The 19000-nt window shown below is 41.3% G+C and overlaps 1 protein-coding gene across 9 annotated transcripts in view; it reads right to left on the bottom strand.

The window, feature by feature from the left end:
- Positions 1 to 19000, bottom strand: part of CELF2 (CUGBP Elav-like family member 2) — a 402001-nt gene that overhangs the window by 43248 nt on the left and 339753 nt on the right. For all 9 annotated transcript variants that reach the window (XM_090266503.1, XM_090266497.1, XM_090266496.1 and 6 more), the window contains exons 6-8: positions 15980 to 16059; positions 11827 to 11985; positions 7644 to 7707 (exon numbers count right to left, since the gene is read on the bottom strand). In XM_090266503.1, the coding sequence (XP_090122629.1) occupies positions 7644 to 7707; positions 11827 to 11985; positions 15980 to 16059 (303 nt within the window). The remainder of the gene's footprint in view (positions 1 to 7643; positions 7708 to 11826; positions 11986 to 15979; positions 16060 to 19000) is intronic.

Here is a 19000-nt window from a genome sequence, read left to right as displayed (position 1 = left end):
CAGTTCCCTCTTGGCCATCTAGTGACGGGTCTTTACTCTCATGTTTTTTTTTTTTTGTAAATATGCTTTATTGGTTATGCTGTTACAGTTGTCCCAATTTCTTTTCCCTTTGTTCCCCACCTCTCATGTTTTAATGATACAAACCAGATGACCAGACTGCGTTACCCATGGCTGGCTGCGTAGACAAGTGGAGGGTTTAGCACTAAATTTAAAACCCACAATGCACATCTGGCACTGATTAATGATATGAAGACCTGCTCTCCTAGACCTGGGTCACAGGGTCCTTATCAGGGATACCTCTTTGACCTGGCCCAGGCGGGAGCCATGGTGCCTGGAAGGCAGGGTCCCCAGAGGTGGAGGGGCCTGGATCACTCACTTGGGCCAGAGGCCACAGAGCCTAAGGTGGCTGGGACCTCCCGAGTAGGAGCAGCGATCCAGCCTCAACTCACACCGCCCTCAGTGAAGACTGGTAGAGTGGATTTAACGCGTGCACTCTCTGTGTTACCTGCAAACTCCTTCATCTTGTTTCTAACTCTGGGGCCATTCATTAATCATATCCCACTTTGACGCTATTTTTGTGTATTCCTTAACTTTATAACTAGATACTCAGTTACTTGAGGACAAAAATGTTGTCTTATTCATTATCAAGTCCACCTAAACACACACACACTGCCTCAACATAGTAGGTGACAGGTGAATCCATGTAGGATAAATGAAGAGCATATCAAATAGTATGAAATTTTCATAAATTTTTCCAAAGAGTACTATCCATAGATGCAAGCAGATTTTTAGTTTTCTCCATGTTTTGTCAGTTCTTTAGTATTTATAACATGTCAAGTATTGACTGTTTCCCTCAATCATTGTTAACCATTCTACAAATATTTATTAGAACCATATATATTCCTCATCTCACCCACCAATACTCGTCACAGGTCCTGGAGCCTGGCTGACAGCACTCAGATTCTCCACCCCACTGCCCTTCCTGCTTGCAGACACCGGCAGAGCCCATGTATCCCCTCCCAGTGTCCCCTCTGTCTTTCCCCTCCCGCCCTCCACCACCCAGGAGAGTGTGTCACCGTGTTCAGCCTTTCCCTGCCTCCAGCTGGAAAGGCCAAGCAGTGGGATTGCGACTCTGGAACACCACACTGGGGGCGAGGAGGGCATTCTGTTCAACAGTCGCACTGCATGGAAAGGAACAGAATATGGACCAAAGGAAGCAAGATGATGACTGGAAAGGAAAAGCTATTGTGATTCCTAGCACCAGAGGAAGTCGAGGGGAAAAAAAGAGGTTCAGATGAAGAGAACCAGCAGAGAGCAGGCCCTGTATTTGCCTGCCCCTCAGTATATCTGTCCGTCCATCCATCTGTCTGTCCACCACCCACCTATCTGTCCATCTGTCTGCCTGTTACTGAGTGGCCATGATAGGCCAGACCCTGGGTACCACACTGAGAAGCAGAAAATAAGACAATCTCTGCCCCCAAAGAGGCTGCTATATATTGGAGCAGGGAGAAGCCAGGAACAGGGAATAATCCTGTATCAGTTTCTGGAAACAGGCCTAGACTCAGAAGATTTCTCAATAGTCTCTAGTTTGACGGTATGAGACAGAAGCACAGGAAAACTGAATTGGGGGGCGGGGGGGATGGCGTGCCCCACTGGAGGATCACGCCTGTCCTTCCATCCTGGTTATTTCAGGGTCCTTGTGGGCAGACCTTGGCGGATTTCACAGTGCTCCCTTCCCCCTCCTCCCAGACAGAAGCGCTCAGCACACCAGAGGCGGGCAGGGCAGCTTCCTTGCCACCTACTCTGGGTGGCGCACCATTTCTAGTGCTGATACCTACTCCCTTCTGCTTTTCTCAGTGCAGAGGCATCTTCTTTACCCTGTCCTGTGTTCCTGGGGCCTGGAATGCCCAGCCTTCTCTGCTGGTGACAATGTGACAACAACTGCTCTTTACTGGAGGCAGCGTGGCTGGTCAAGAAGAGTGCAGGCCCCGTTCTCAGACACCTGGGTCTCAGTCTGGGCTCTGCCTCACCTCCCGCCAACTGACCTCACCCTGAGCAAATGGGCTTCACGGTCTAGGCCTAGATGTCTTGACTGTGAAGTGGGAATGAACCACAACCCACCCTGCCAACAGCACGTGTCCTCAGTGACTGAGGTCTTGGCTCTTCCTGCTCCCGCAGCCAGGGAGCCGTCCCACCGTGTGGCCATCCCACCTAGGAAGGGGGCTCGGGGGCCACGCTGTTTCCAGAAAAGGCATTTGCCCCATGTCAGGAAGCAGCCTGGGAAGCTCTGTGCGGACAGGCTTGCAGATTTGTTCTCGACCTCCTCAGCTGTCCCAGATTGTGCTGGCAGGCTGACTGCATCACTGTCCCTTCAGATGGCAAGAGGCTGCAGATGGCCTGCTCCGGGCGGGAACCAGGTCTCCCCTTCCTTTAACTCTGCGCTCGGCAAACAATGGGGTCCCAGAGGCCATGAACAGAGGGTTTCTGCTTCTGCTCACTTCAAATTCACATTTCTGGTTTTCTTTTTCTTTTGGGGTGCCTGAGAGCACCCTGTCCTTCCTCTGCCTCAGCTCCTTTCACAGGCGTCTCCTGGTTCTCCGCCCACCCAGGCCCACTTTCCCTTTCTCAGCTGCTCCCACACAGTGGTCCAGAAAGGGCACCAGACGGACAGTGGACAGTCTCACTGGGAAAGCTGGGTCTGGTTTGGCACACAGCTCTTTTATAAGAAGAAAAACCACCACTTTGAACCTCACGAAGAACTCTGCTCGGATGGGCATCCCTCAAAACGGGTGATAATCTGGGTGACTGGAAATACAAAACATTTAAATAAGTGTTATGAAATCCAATAATGTGCCAAGCTCAAGATGGCAGGAAAAAAAAGAAAGAGTTAGGAATACAGGGATTCCACGTTTCATTCATTACTTCGGAAAAGAGGGTCCTTCTCAAAATGAAGAAATGATGTGGAAAACAGATGTGCAATATGCCTACTTGAAACTTAAGATTAAAAAAAAATTATTTATAAGGAGAAGGGCATGAAAATTTAATTTAATGTTCACCCTAGGTAATTTTGTGTCTTATTGTTCATAGCAATTACCATAAATCTGCATATCAATAAGCGAGAACAGATGTCAGTTGTTACAAGTGCTTGCCAATCAGGTCTGTTAGAAACTGACAGATGGGTGGTTATAAAACATTCTCAGAAGGCCCATTAGCACATTCGCAGGAAGCGTCTGTGGCGCGAGGGTGGGAGCCAGGCCTTGGGAAGCACAGGAATCCTTGTGGGCCCAGGATGACACCTCGCACCTGGGGAGGGCCTCAAGTGCCAGGTTCTCAGCCTCCAATGCAGTTTTTTAAATGCCTTCCCTCTTTCCACTAACCACAGGAAGACAGACTTCTCGGGGACAGGATCTCAAACCGATGAAAGCATCGCCACGTTGTTGTTGGAAGCAAATATTTACACTCTATAATTTTACTGTTACTTTTAAGATGTAGACTAGATATTCTGAAAGGAAATTACTAGCAGCTGTCCTGAATATCAGAAGTAAAGTGAATGTTTTCTCCTTTGTCAAAAGATACTCTTCTTCAGCCATGGCTTTATAATCTCTGTAATTTCCCAATAACGATCCCTTGCCCTAGAAAAAAAATTCCCAGAACAGAAAGCAAACCACTCTTACACACTTGAAATGTTGTTCAAAATGAAGGGAGGCACTTTTCCAGTCTCTAAATTGCTTCTTTCTGAGCAGATCTGGGGCTCTCCCTCATTATTTATCTACAGCTTGGACTTGTTTGTTATGTGGCCTGCTACACCCTCTGTGCAGGTGATCACTTCAGCCTGTACATATGCAAACATACCTGAATTTGCTGGTACCCTGAGCACTGCTGCCTGGGTGTAGGGGCAAGAGAGCTCAGGTTTCAGGATCAGGCTGAAGAGGATGTGAAATTGGGATCAGCCACTTACTAGCGTAGTAACTTTGGGCCAGTTCCTTAATTAACCTAAGCCTCAGTGGTCCCACCTGTAAAATGGGCTCTTAACGGTCCCTACCGCATACAGTTGTTTGATATTTGGGAATTCTGTATCCTAGGCCAAATTATGCCCCTTACCGGCGCTGTGGCCTCAGATTACTTATTTCACTTTTCATACTTCAGTTTTCCAACTGTAATGTAGTAACAAAGGGGTGGCTTTGTTCTTGGCAAGCTCTGAGGATAAAGAGGAGGGTTATTTCAAGGAGCTCTGTTAAAAAGAAAGCCGTAAAATACTACCTTTGTTTTTCTAACATGATCCTCTTTTGAGATGACAGTTGTTATAAAAAAATTAATGACTGAAAAGCAACTTTTCTCTCATTCCTTCCTTTTCAGAAAAATATCCATACTCTGAGGCCAAACTCAGACCCAAGTTTCTGAGAGTTCAGAGATTCATGAAACAAATACAACTGTTGAGTGAAAAAAAAAAAGAACACTTTTTTTACTACAAGTTTTAAGACGGAAAAATCAATCAACTTCAAAGGTGCACTACAAGTACACATAAAAGCACTCAGGTTAGGAAGATTTGATCCCAATCTATTTCCTGCTTTTAAAATTCATATTTAATAAAGGTGCCCTTTTATAAAATCATGGAACACATTTAGAGTTACTTTTAGTTTGACAGAACAGTATAGTTGATGTCTCATTCAATTTTATTAATGCAACTACTTAGTAACTCGTCATCTAAAATTTCTTTTACTGCTTTTTTTTTTTTTGGATTTATTTTATTTTCTCCTCAAACAGCAAGTGTTTTGCTCATTCAAATGATACATTTTAGACTCTGGTGATAAACCTGAATCTCCTGAAGGACAGACCATTATGTTTCGAGAGTTGTTCACAACAAAATATTATTAGTTTCCAAGATGATATTTCACTCTCTTCGGTGAGGGTTCCATGCCGGAGTACTTGAATTTTATTATGTGGAGTTTATTATACGGCACTGTAGACACACAGCTGGCACTGGATTGTGTAGGTGCCCACTCGCACAGTGCCACAATCTCAATCACCTGAGGAGCATTTTAACCCCTGGTGACTTTTGGTATCCGTGATCTCTGGGTTCCTTCATGTCCCTCCCACTGAATGCGCTACGGACCATGTGTTCCGTAATATGTGTGATATTGTACAAACCCTCTAATTTCAAATTCTCAGCAACTTATCTGTGAACATACTGTCTTTAGCTCATATGTTTTTTCAGCTTAGATGTAAGGCTAATGCCAAATTTCTTAATTAAGAAACTAGGCATTTAACCTAAGTGCCATTGGGTACATGCCCAAAACAAAAATTTGAGTTTGTCATTTCATAAATGTGTTTACTCATTTACTCAAAAATAGTCACGAGTGCCTCTTAGAGGAGCGAGGGCTGTGTTCATGAGCCCAGGCATGCTTGTGGAGCACCGGTGACTCTGGAGTATCACAGAGGTGAGGAAGGAAGGTAAGGGAGTGAGGGCTTCTGGGGCATGAGACAGAGGGGCACCTCCCACATCTGGGGAGTTGGGCACACTGCCTCTGAAAAGTGACCTCTATTACCCATTCACTTTATAACGACTGGCAAAGAAAAAAGCTAAACCTCACTTTGGGTAGAAGATGAAAGAGTAGGATGTCCTTTAACTTCACTTTATTGAAATAAAAAAATACCCCAAACCATGATGCTTCAAACACTTAGGGAGATGAGACTTGGTTATGCTTATGAATGAAAAATCACCCAGCAGACAGAGCCTTGATATCTATATCCTTAATCCTCTAAATGTTCAAGGCCATGGTCCATATGGACTGCTCAGCACTCTCTCCCAGCCTGTACAGACACGGGGTGCTGGATTTAACATACTGAAGGTTCAAGAAAGGGGTATTCAGGAAAGCCCAGGGCATTCAGAGAGTGCCTTAAATCAGCCATCTGCTCTGTGCACCTTCTAAGGTGATTCCCAGCAACCCTCCGTCTTTAAATGAGTGCGCAGAGCATGTGAATGCCGGTGTGCTGACTTGCGGCCGGCGTGGCGAACACACAGTTTAATGAGAAATGACAGGGCACACTGTCCGCCAGGGAAGATGCTCTTGGCAGTAGCCCGAGGACCCGGTGACCTTCTCTGCATAATTCAGGTGTGGGAGTTGGGGAGCCTGAGGCTTCCTCGAAGCAAAGACCCTAATTTTGGATCTGGGTGGGTCCATACTATTAGAAGAAAAACAAATCTTGCATTGGCTGAAAACGTGACAAATCTTACCACTTATTTTAGAGCTTGCAATCTGGAGATTTTCTCTTTTTAAAACATAGAAAACTTCTCAAATATTTTACTTATGTCATCCTAATTCCCTTCACAGAACCAAGAATAAATTAACTATTTAATATGATTATTAGCTCCAAGGCTAGCTTCCTAAACTGTATCCATAAAGATACCGATGAGTAATTTAACTACTTACCATTTGAACATATATATTTTTTCTAATAATTCAAAAGCTGTGATTATAACAGAACAAGCTGGCAGTGCCAGTAGATTTAAAGCCCAGTGAATGATTCTTCAGTATTTTTACTGTAGGCCAATATGTTCCATCAGACAACAAGCTCCCATTAGCCCGTGAGGCCGCAATGAAAAGCCCACATACAAGGAGAAACCTATGTATGCTCATCGGAAGTCTTTCCATAATCCACTCAAAGTAAAACAGGAAAAAAACCCAAGGACATGTATTTGGAAAAAAAAAAAAAGAGAGAGAGAGAGAAGAAAAAAAGGAGTCTTCATAGGGACAGATAAAGAAATCTGGCTTTTATTCTGCATATTGACTCAGGGTGTCCTTGATTAAAACAAATTGCCTGATTTTAATGTGCCAAAAATCTGTTCTTCTCCTTGCCCTTGCTCCCCACCTCTCTGGAAGGAAACAAGGAAAAAGCTTTCTCACAGTTCCTCACGGCAGGTTAATGGCACCTGTGTTCTGATTTATTGCACAAGCTGCCGGCCCTGGCCCCGTGGTAAGTTAGGATATCAGCCTGGGAGGTGACACAGCAGGAGTGACCTTTCACTAATCACTGAACCTCAGTTACTACTGACACAGCTCATTAGAAACAGAAACCCTTCATAAGCCGGCTTTCAAATCCAGCCACACTTTGATTTTATTGAGAACAAAGATTATACTTTTGCATAAAAGTGTCTGATGCCCAATTCTGTCAACTGGGGTACGAAAGTGAAAACGGCACCCTGACAATTGTCTGTGGATATCAAGGGACTGCGAACTGTAGCAAAGATAGGCTGCAGTCTTGGCTTTCATTATGGAGGTCAGACCATTTTTATTGACCGCCTGTTATTAAAATTTTACAAGCATGTTAATCATGTTGGCTGCCCTGGATATAAGAATTGTGCTGGAAATTCCCCAGTAGCCAATCCCATTTTTAAAAATAAGAAAATGAGTATACTATGCAGGAATTCTCTGTCCCCTCATGTCATAAATGTTGGAAATGCCAGAGATAGGAGAGCAACTTTCCAACACCTCTTCTAATTTTAACACCTAAACCAGAAAGGGAATAGGACTGGTAATTGCTCTTTGTTCTCCTTTATTCCCTGCTGCTTTTCTTTGCCCTCTGAACCCCCTCAAATTCAGATAACAGCACCGTCAAAAGGAAAGGCACTGTTTGTGACTTACCAGCCATCTGCTGAATGCCACTGAATGCACCCAGGTTGCTGGAGGAGGTGGCCTGCTGCAGAAGCTGCAAGGGAAGGGAAAAGTGTGCCGTCAACACAAGTGTGGAGAGGAGGGTGAAGTAACCTCCCAGGTTCAACTGGGGACACATCCTGTTTCCTTTACGTTTGTAGAGCTGCTTGCTGCTGCCTCTTAATGGACTGAAGGTTCCCACAGCTGGGACTGTAAATCCATAGTAATGTCTAATCTCTATTACGAAACACAGACACTGGGGAAACTCAGTAACACTGCTGCCTTAGAACATTTAATCAATTCACTCTTTTTAACAACCAGGTGTTAAGTCTATTGAAACCAACATGGCATGACTAATGCTATCTCTCTGTAGTCTGGTAGTCACTGTAACTCATCTCTGTCAATCGAGGTCCGTCTCTTCAACTTGCTTTCTCAGCTCTGTTTCCTTCATCCTGTGATAGAAGCACATGGATCCACTGCTTCTTGGGCCAACAGAGAAATCATGATAATTACAGACATCAGTGTGTCTATTCACAGCCATGACTACATGACCAAGATGGTGGTCACTCATTTTAAGATGGTCTTCACTGGCAGAGAGAAACATACTCTTTGTCAAAACTTAGAAGTGCCTGGTGAATGCTGTACTAAGGATTATAAATACGTATGTCAGCATCTTTTAAAAAATAACATATCTGTGAAAAGGTGTCTGCATTTCTTCCTAGAGACCTCCAAAACACATCTTCCTTCACATAGAATCAGTAGCTACCACAAGGTAAAGGCATGGGGTTACTGTCCTAAAATGCTCCTATCTTTTTTTTTTTTTTTTTTTAATTACTTATTTATTATGTTTATTGCTGATCTCCTTCTTAGAATACACATTGCAATAGGGCAGCAATCTTTTTTTTTTTTTAATTTTGGTTTTTCAATTACAGTTGTCCCCTTTTCCCCTAATTTCTCTCCCCCACCCAACCCACCCCCTCTCCCGCAGTCATATCCCTCCCCATTGTCCATGTCCATGAGTCTTTTATACGGGTTCTTTGACTAATCCCTTCCCTTACTTACACAATGGAATACTATGCAGCAGAAAGAAAGAAGGAACTCCTGCCATTTGCAACAACATGGATGGAACTAGAGAGAATTATGCTTAGTGAAATAAGCCAGGCAAAGAAAGAAAAATACCATATGATATCACCTAATACAGGAAACTAAAGAACAACACAAACAAAGGAACTAAATAGAATAAAATGCTCCTATCTTTGCCCAATTGACTTGAATTATAGGTTCACACTTAGGTGCTATATTAAGTGTCTGACTAGATTTATTGGTATCTCCTTTCTTTTAAGGTTGATCAATATAGAGTTTGTACATAGATATAAGCATATAGTTACCTCCTCTACTCAAATGAACATAAATACTGACAAGCATAGATTCACTCCAAATTTATTGAAAATTGTTATGTGCTTCAGAGGAAAAGATAAATTCACTATTTAAAAAGAGCTTTCAGAACTTATTTGGAGCTCTGCAAAACATAATGTAGAGGAACACCATTCCTTTGAGTAAGTGAAGGACTCTTTAGATAAATATGACTCAAAAATAGGAATCTATCAATTGACTTGAAACCACCAAGCAGAGTGGAGTATCAGTGGCTAATTAAACCAAAGACTTAGTGACAATGATATTATGGTGATTAACATGAACAGTTACCAGAAAAATGTCTCTCATGTTCACTTATCCCTCTCGACCCAGTGGAATACAGGGGTGGGCAAAAGTAGGCTTACAGTTGTGAGTACACAAAACAGAGTTTATTCTTATATTGTTATTTATTAATTAATTATTGTATTCATTTGTATTTTCTTCTTCTTGTTATTTTTGTATCCTTACTTATGATTTATCTTTTTTCATAATGATGGCTGGTAATCTAATCTACTTTTGCCTATACTTGTATATTACCCAGATGTCACAGAGAGAAAGAAAAAGACAGACACACACACACATGAAAAGAGGGAGAAGAGGGAAAAACTGGGGTTTAACCATTTCGATGAAAAAAATCCCTTACTTTGATTTGATTACTTGGGTTTCCCATTCTTTTGTGATTGTGACCCCTTACTAATTTTTAGTTTTAAAAATTAAAGTAAAAGTAAATAAGCTCTGAAGATATGTTGAGGAATTAAAACCTACTGAGATAAGCAGACCGGAGTGTCATTAAACTATTACTGAGGGTTTTTCCACTGCAAACCATTCTCTGGTGAGCCAGAGTCAGGATCTACCCATCAACACAGAGGTAGGGGATGCCTTCAAAGCCAGGGACCCTTACAGAAATGGACTTTCAATTCAAAGTAGGAGAAAACATAGCAAAGAGTATATAGAAATGTGTTTTATAAATGAGGATGAGACTAAATTTCTTTCAGAGTACAGAAATCTTTTGCTGTTGTGACCAAAGAAACATGGCCAGACATTTTGGTAAGTTGTGGGGCACAGGAGATGTGCCGGAGCCCTGGGACAGGCATGTGTGTATTGGTTTTTGGCAACGATGAAGTGGGAAGCTGGATTCTTAGAAACTATGAAAAGAAAAGATGAGCCTGACTTCAATCTCTGATAAAAATTCTTCTATATGCCATTCAACAGATGGTATGTGAACATCTGAAAAGCACAAGTTTGTGAAAAACAAATGATTAAGTTAAGACTCATTTTATTTTTCATAGAATTTCTAGACTGAAAGACCAAGAAGAAGACATGGCAGAGCCTATATAGATTTTTAGCAAGACATCTGGCAAAATCTCCCATGGTGTGGATCAGATGGAGAAATGGTGTGAAAGTGACAGTAATTCGGCTACTGGTTTTAGTAAGGACTCAGATAAAGACAGGAGACGCACGCTCCTCGTTCATTAATCAAATGTGCTTTGAGTAGCTATTCCATGCAGGGCCCCAGTAGGCAAAAAAGGCATAAGAGACACATCTGTCTCTGAGAGGCGGTCCAGCGAGACAGAGAGAACATGGAGGGCTGCGTCCCACTGTGCCACCAGCGGCAGGATCTTGGGTCAAGCGATGCAACTTTTCTGAGCCTCCCTTTTCTCACCTGTGCAAGCCAAGCAGTCTGACTTGTCCGAACCATGGGGAGGACTATTTTGCAGCACAGTACAGGTTCTGTGACAAAGTCAGTCTAATGGATAACACAGTCCTGGGAGGGACAGAGTTAGGACACAGACATACCCACACACACAAACAAGCATGTACACAAACACACTGGCAGAGACTAGGAAAAGAGCCCAGTCTCACAATATGAAATTATATGAATAAAATGGAGTCCAGCATTTAGGTTTCAAAACAGAGAAATGGAATAAAGTAGCACTGGTTTGGCAGGAGTTCAAGGAAGATAAATAGAAACTTGGAGGCATATCAGCTACCTTCCGTGTAGCATGTGACACGGTTACTACAAATGCCACTCTCAAGCTACACAGAGATTTTTAGAGTCCACACTAGGGGTCATTGCTCTTTGCCGTTTAGGTCTTACTAGGGGAATTGTCTTCAGTTCAGGTGACTGTATTTTAACAAAGACATTGACAGTGAAATACAACAGGTGGCTCAAAGAAAAATCAAGAAAGTAAAAAGTTTGGAAACAATGAAATGTGAGGGATGACTGAAAGAGTTGAGTCTATTTGGCCTGAAAGAGGATCTAATTTTTTGGTATCAAATGGATAAAGAAATATTTAATCTAGTTGACTAGATTTAATCTAAAGTTCCACTGGGAAGACCCAGGGTCACTGAAGGCAAGTTCCATGGGGATTTCATTTGAGGTCCTGACGTGGAATGGACTAACCTCTGAGGCAGTGAGCCCTCCAACTGCAGCTGCCTCAGTATCCTTAAATAAGCGCCTCCTACTGAGAGGGCCACATCCCTTCTAATGCAGGATTTTTTGATGTCTCTCCAATATGGGTTAGACATGTAGCCTTGTGGGACTTTGCTCAGCCTACATCAAGCAAGAATTAAATTAGTCATGTGCTTATGCTAACCCACTTAGCTTGGAAAAATTTTTCTGCATCAATGCTGATTTCAGTAATTTCCTGAGACTCCAAGTGTCCCCCAAATGAATTCTTCAGCATATGCAGGGGACAAGTAGGTTGTAAGAGTTGCTCCCCTCTCTCCTGGGAGTCACACTCAGGCCTGCAGCACTTACCGCCAGGTACTGTGGGGTGAGTCCGCCCAGACCTGTCAGGTTCCCCCAGGTGGCAGTGTTGAGCTGTTGCATCTGCTGTGCGAGCTGCTGTTGGAGGCGTCTTTGCTCTTTGTCCTTCTGAGTGTCAGCGAACTTCACCACAATAGGTGAAGAGCAGCCCTGTGGTCAGACACAGCGGAAAGCGGAGAGGGAGTTACAGCCTGGTCGAATCCGCTCAAGAAACTCAGCACTGGATCTAGCTTTCTGAACTATCTCGGAGCAACATGGGAGGGTCTGGAATGTTTTTAAATTGGTTTGATATTCCTTCTTCTTCTCTGAATTGTACCATCGACAGAAATTTCCAGATACTGTCATTGGTTTCTTTGGGGATCTGGCGGTCGGTGGAGCCATTTGCCTTCTTGCTCTGGTTAGTTAACTGCCTCTCCTTCCTTCTTCGTGTCTTTCTTCAACCTTCCGAGGCCCTCCTCAGAGACAAGAGACCTCATCAATGTTCTTTAACTAAGCTTCGTGGTTCACCTGTCTGAAAGTCAGACCTGTTCTGTGTGTCTGCTTCTTTCCACATGTGAGCAGGGGACAAGGATGGGGGAGGGAGTTGTGATGGGAATAAAAATGTCTCTCATTCTTTTGGGTTTTCACTCTCTCCTATTTTCGGAACTGTGGGGATCATATTGATCCATCAATATAAATAATCACAAGGATTTGTTTCAGAAACATGGATGAAGGAAGAAGATACACAGAGAACACAGACATTGACCAATGTAATTGTTCCCATGTTTTCAGAAAGATCTCTCTTCCTTCTGTATCACATCTACATTATCCACAGTCCCAGAGCTACTACTGTGAACCAAAAGGTTAAAAAATAAAAAAAAATAAAAAATTAGAAGTATAGTCTAGTCAAAGGGATATAGCATAAATGGTAGAGGGAGGAAGAGTCCATTTGGTTTCTTTTTCTAACAAATCTTCTTTCTGGGTTCATTTCTTTGAAAAGGGAAGGAGTAGGGGTAGTAGTGAGAAATGGCCAAGGGTTATACGAATTCATGTTTGATATAGATAAAATAATTAGGGAAAATAAGGGCCTAACTCCTCAAGGCAAGAAGACCTCCTTTGGAAGCACCTTTTAAACATTTGCATTTGGTAAATACTCAGCATAAACATTTTCTCCTCACTCCCCATTCTGTCCTCCTCAGTACAGCCTGCCTTCACTTTTCATCACAATTAAAGCTGTTAAAATTTTGCTGAGATAAAAAGAAGTAATTCTACCCAAGTGATTAAAAAAAAACCTTTTATTGAAACTCAGTATGATAATAGACCTCTCTCCTCTAAGAAATTTTATATTCTTATTTATATGAGCTTTTCCCTTTCTCTTCCCTTTGGGTCACTTTTCTTTCTACTAGGAAACAAAGTTGCATTTTTTATCACCTTGGGTAGTTATTGGGGAGTTAGCTATGAATACTTGAGGCTATCATGTCTGTTATTACCAAAACATGTGAAAAAAATGAGGTGACTTGAATTTCCAGCGTATAGGTCTTCAGCTCTGGTAGCCATAGTCACAGTACAGAATGTTAAATGTCAGTAAATTGCATAAAAGTAGTATTTCCACCATTAAAAAAAGGCTATGCTTCATTTTTCTTCATCTGCTCCATGTTTCAGCACTTCATTCCTTAAAGAGGGCAAAATACTCTGAAGAGGAAAATTATATAGAGAAAGGGTTTTGCATGGAAAAGGGTTATTATTGCTGTATCAAATTGTCCCATACAAATTATAGCATCTCCTCCTAACAGTAAATTTACTGTTGTTTTTCTTCTTCCTTAAATATTAAAAGATGATATAAAAGCAGAAAATCAGGCCAATGATTGCAGCTCAAATATTACTTATTTAAACCATGAAACAGAAAAATGGGATAGGGGTAGATCAGAGGAAAGTAGAAAAATAATAGGTACAATATTAAAAATTAATTATTTAAAAAACTGTGTTCTTTTAAACTTTGACATTCACATCATTTTCAATTTGAATCTCTTAGATAATACATCTTGACTAAAGATGTAAGCCAGAGTCCTGAAAATAATGTAATTCATTAAAAAAAGAAAACATACTTCAGTTATACCACTATAATGTAACTGCATAATGTAACATTTTCCATTCAAATGTCAATATTTTTGAATTAAACAAGACATTTAAGTGTCTGAGGGCCCTGTTCTTTAAGCATGGATGTCCATATTTCAAACACATGCACTAAATTTGATTTTTTATAATAGATATTAATAACAAAGGATCAAGGATTTCTTAAGAATCAGTACACTACATTCTCTACAGCAGAATCTTTTTCACTAGGAGAGCCTATTATTCCTTGGGTTGGGCCCATACCCAGTCTGCTTTCTTTCCTTGAGCTCTCCCTCTGTAGTAACAGGGGAACCCAGACCCCCATACTAGCACCCCTGTGGCTCTACTCAGGGGGCTCTGAGTGAAGGAGCTGGGGTGGCAGTGTTGCTAACAGCTGAAACAATTTAGACTAAAAAATTATCTGAGACCAATTCAGGTACAAATCACTAAATTACGGAAAATAAAAATAATTAAGGATGAAACACATACATGGAAGATACTAAATACAGGTAAAGACCTCCTTTTTCCTAACAGCACTTGTGTTTTAACTTCCAAGCTTAAATGAAGCTGTAAATCAGACTGATCCATGATAATGGAGCAGCCCAAGCTAGGAGAAAGGGCGGACAAAAACTGTGTCACAAAGGTAACTTTATGTTTCACAAGATTGGTTTCCTAGGTATTTCAAATCCCGCTAATTATCTCCTATCATGGCCGGATTTTCACCTGAGCTTGCCTTCAGGTAGGGGGGTGGGAGTGTCTTAAAAATGCATTGCACTGAAAGGAAAACACAGTGATTATATAAGATATGTTAGGAATATCAAAGTCAATATGAAGTTCAAAAAGGACAATAGGCTTTGCAATGCTGATATCAAAACTCAGAAAAGAACAATAAACACTTAATGACAAGGCCATGCACACTCATTCCCCCCTTGCCACCCACCTTTTGGCTCGCTGTAAAAAGGTGCCCACAAAACATGACGCATAATGAGCACTTGGCTCCCAGCATGCTTTGGGAGATGCAGCATTGCAAAAAACAAACAAATAAAAAATACCCCCCCCCAAAAATGGAGGCCGAAAAAGCTCAATCAATAAAGAAAATTTCTGCAGATTCAATAAAATTGAAAATATTTTTTTCCCCAAAGATGAAAAACATAACTTCAGATAACGCCACAAGGCCACCTGTGGAAAAGAGCACCCATACACAAAGATACAGTGTACATAATACAGCAGCACATGCACTCCCAAATGGTTCTATCAGACAATACAGAATAAGTAGCAGCATCTCACTCTTGGAATGCCTTTGTGCAAAATTCTGAAAGGCCATGACCCGAATCACAGACTAAAAGTAGAGAGCCATCTATCTTGCACTGGTGGGTGAACACCCACACCAGTATAGTTATCTTCCCCTAAATCCACTATCTCTCATTAGGATACCAAATTTGAGCCTTTATGCTTCTGGGTTATTCATTTTTTTTAGTAAGGAGGCAAATCTAATTTTTCAGGGGACTCTCATCCATGAGCATTTTCACTGCTTAAATGAAGTGGGAGAAATGATAAATTTCTCCAACATTCTTGATGCAAAAGCACAATTCTGTTTGACTAAAGATCCCACATTAAAAAACAGAAAGAACCCTGTGAGCACAGGGCAAGTTGCAATTTGGAATGGGGGTTGCTCACATTTAATCCGTACTAACCCTGGGCTGGGGAGTAGATGTGATCCTTTAGGTACAAAATACTACTTGTATTTGGCTTAAAGTGCATCATGACCTTACATGGCAGACCCTTGGCCACTGCAATAAAAGGCTCAAAAAATAATGGAGAGCAGGTGGAAGGTTTTTCTAAATCCATTTCAAGTCATTAGGGGAAAAATTCAGAGAGAGAGGGAAAGAGAGAGGGAAAGAGAGAGGAGAGAGAATGAGTATGAATGAATGGAGAGAGATGGTGAAAGTTTAAATCTGTGATTGTCATGTGAACGATGCACACAGGAGAGAACTGCGTTACCATCCCCATCATTTGCACAAAGAAAACAAAGAAAGGGCAGATGATACAGTACCTCCATGGTCTGAGACTGGTGCATGGCTTTGATTGCATTCTGTGCCATTGCCCTTGTAGAAAATGTGACAAACGCACAGCCTGTGGGAAACAAGGGGACAGGGAGCAGGAAAGACAAAAAACAACAAGACAAAAGGGTTGGACGCTTGTTAAACCAACACGGTCTACGAGAACTGCCACAGGACGACACTGTTCTCAGTAGTACATAAAAATAAACAACTTCTCTCTTGGTTGTATTGTATTTTGCTTTTTACTCACAGTGCTGACTTGCTAATCTGACCAAAGTAGAAAGATATGCTGATTGATTAGTTTATTTATTTTTTACATGGAGACGAGAAGGAAGTTGGGTACTGTTTCTAGCCACGGGTTTGAAATGAGCAAAATCTAGTTTGCATTTTCTAAAATAAAAAGTTGCTGTTTTACACTTTCTGCCTGGCTGATTATCTCTACTTAGGGCATCCACATATTAGGGCTCTGGATTTCAAATTTTGGCATTGATTTTTAAGTAGCAAATAATAAAATCCTCCAAGGGCAAATGAGCATAAAATTCCAAGAGCTTGAAATGTCAGCAAATAAACATATCTAATCTCTTCTGGGTAGTTAAAATGTATATGAATATAAATATACATTGATGACATTCAAATGTAAACCAATATACCAAACTCTGCACAAACTAGTACTTATTAGTTATGAACAAAGACAAATGCTCTATTACTCTCAGAAGGATCAACAGTGCATATAAAGCAAACATTTTAAATATGCATTGGATTTTTTATTTATGTAGAATCTTTAAGACTTTTGGAAGCTGTGACTTTCTGATATGTATCAGTGATCTGACTTAAAATCTAACATTCACAAGAATGTGTACATTATTTCTCTGAACATCTCCTGTGAAATCCATTGAACATTCCACGGCTATTTTTCTCTCATTCTGAAAAATAACTTGACTCTATAGCGCCTGTGCCCGTACCTGGTGGCAGAGCTGGCCACCATGCAGGTCACCACTCCAACTACACAGCTCATTGCCCTTTTCACTAATAAAAACACTGCCTTTTGAAATTCACATTTTATTCCTCATGCACCCTTGGGCTTCTTAGAGAAAAAGACTGAAATTAATGCAGATTCAGGCTGATTTTTATAATAAAACCACAGCACACTAAAAACTGAGCTAAATCAACGCAGACTTATTTCACTTAGGATCTCTAATGACTTTAAAAGTGCATTGATTTTCAGCTTGCTTAGCCTTGCACAGTTTGAACTTAGGTATCAGAGAATAATTTAGTGTTCCACTCAATTTACTCAAAACATTATTATTATTACTACTTAAAAGATTTCCAAATGAAGCAGATCTAAACACCGAGAGGCTAAAAAGCCTGTTGTCATCTCAGAGCGAATGCAAGAGAGCTGAATTCTGGCATCAACAAGGCGAGATGGTTGCCCTTGTTGCCAGGAAGCCAAATAGAATGTCCTAAGTCTAAACAATGAGTGGATGGTTTGGTTTACATAAATCCATTTGTGAGCCATAGGCCATATTTCCTTCTTTTGCTCTGCATGTATACCTGGTGAGATTATCAAGTCAATACTGTACTAGCACCTTTTAATCAAACAACGCCTGCCCATTAACCCAAAAGCACAACAACATCCAGTCATAAAATAAGTCAATGCATTTTTTTTTGCATTATGCTGTAAGTTTTAATACACAAAACTCTCAGTGCACGGGAGATTCCTTCCATATTCACCTCCCAGTTCAGCTGGCCTTCTGAAGCCTGAAGGAGAGCCCACCAGGAATGCTTAGCTGTTCATCGAGTTCTCTGACATCAGAGCAGCTAGTGAAGCTTGTACTTGAACATGCTGCCTGTACTTATACTGGCTGCAGGTTTTGTCATCAATAAAAGCAATCTGGCACCCTACTCTAAGGCACCTAGATGATGTGTGTAATGGAGTGTGAGACAGATGACAGTACCTCCGCTGGCGTCCATATTGATACTCAGCTGTGTTGTAAAATGACAGCATCCCAAATTTACCATCCCTTTCAAAGTAATGTCTCTTCAAAAACACTGTGATTATCATAGACGTTACTAACAGAGGAAATAACACTCAGAGACTTTTCTTTCCCCATGTCTTATTTTAAGAGTACAATGGAGGCAAAAGCAAATGATCTAATGGAGGTATATTGGAAACCATGGGAAGCCTGGATAACAGCTTTTTATAGTCAAAAAGAACTGTTTCATTCACTTCATTTGCTCTCATTATCCAGGAACATGTGCCAAACTGACAGTTTCCAAATGGAGATTAGGAATGCATTAAAAAACATAAAGTGTCAACAAAAGATCAATAAGGCACAGTTTATGCATTTACCACAATTTTGGAATAAGCAGAACTTCTGTAAATAACTTAGAGAGAGGTATATGGTAATAAACATACCTAAAAAGAAGGGCAAGCAACAGAACAATAAAATTACACCTCCATAAACTCAACCCATTGCCCTTTCATATATGAAACCAACAATTAAACCTCCACTAACACTTCTAATTATATGATCCTCATTCCAGCCCAAAATAAACGATCTGACAAATCTGATGCCTTCTTTAACCCTTTCTTCTACTGGCAGTAGTACAGCAAGAGACAAGTTGCCTCCTCAGGGGCTCGGTCAAGTTCTGCACTGTGTGCTGTGTTCAGGTACTTAGGAGAGAAAATTACGGTGTCATTTATAAAGTGAGAGCACATGTTGAAAGAATTCACTCTCTGTGCTCCTCTGGATGAAGTTAAGCGACTTCAGAACCGAATGCTTCATGGATTGATAGCTTTTTAACCTTTGTAATTTCTCTGAAATGACAGGTCACGATAGTGCTATGATGGTTAGATTTCAATTTTCTTTTCAACACCGCTGAAAACGTGGTGGTAGCTATTTAGGGTTAGGCCTCAGATCTGTGGCTTTTCTCTAACAGAAGCTCCTACCACCAAGACTGGCTGCTGGCTCCTTCTACAAGCTAACCAGATGGTTTTCCATTGGACACAAGTT

Source organism: Furipterus horrens, unplaced genomic scaffold, assembly GCF_987537825.1.
Source record: "Furipterus horrens unplaced genomic scaffold, mFurHor1.1.pri manual_scaffold_2, whole genome shotgun sequence".
Lineage (NCBI taxonomy): Eukaryota > Metazoa > Chordata > Mammalia > Chiroptera > Furipteridae > Furipterus > Furipterus horrens.
This window is presented reverse-complemented; position numbering and strand designations above follow the sequence as displayed.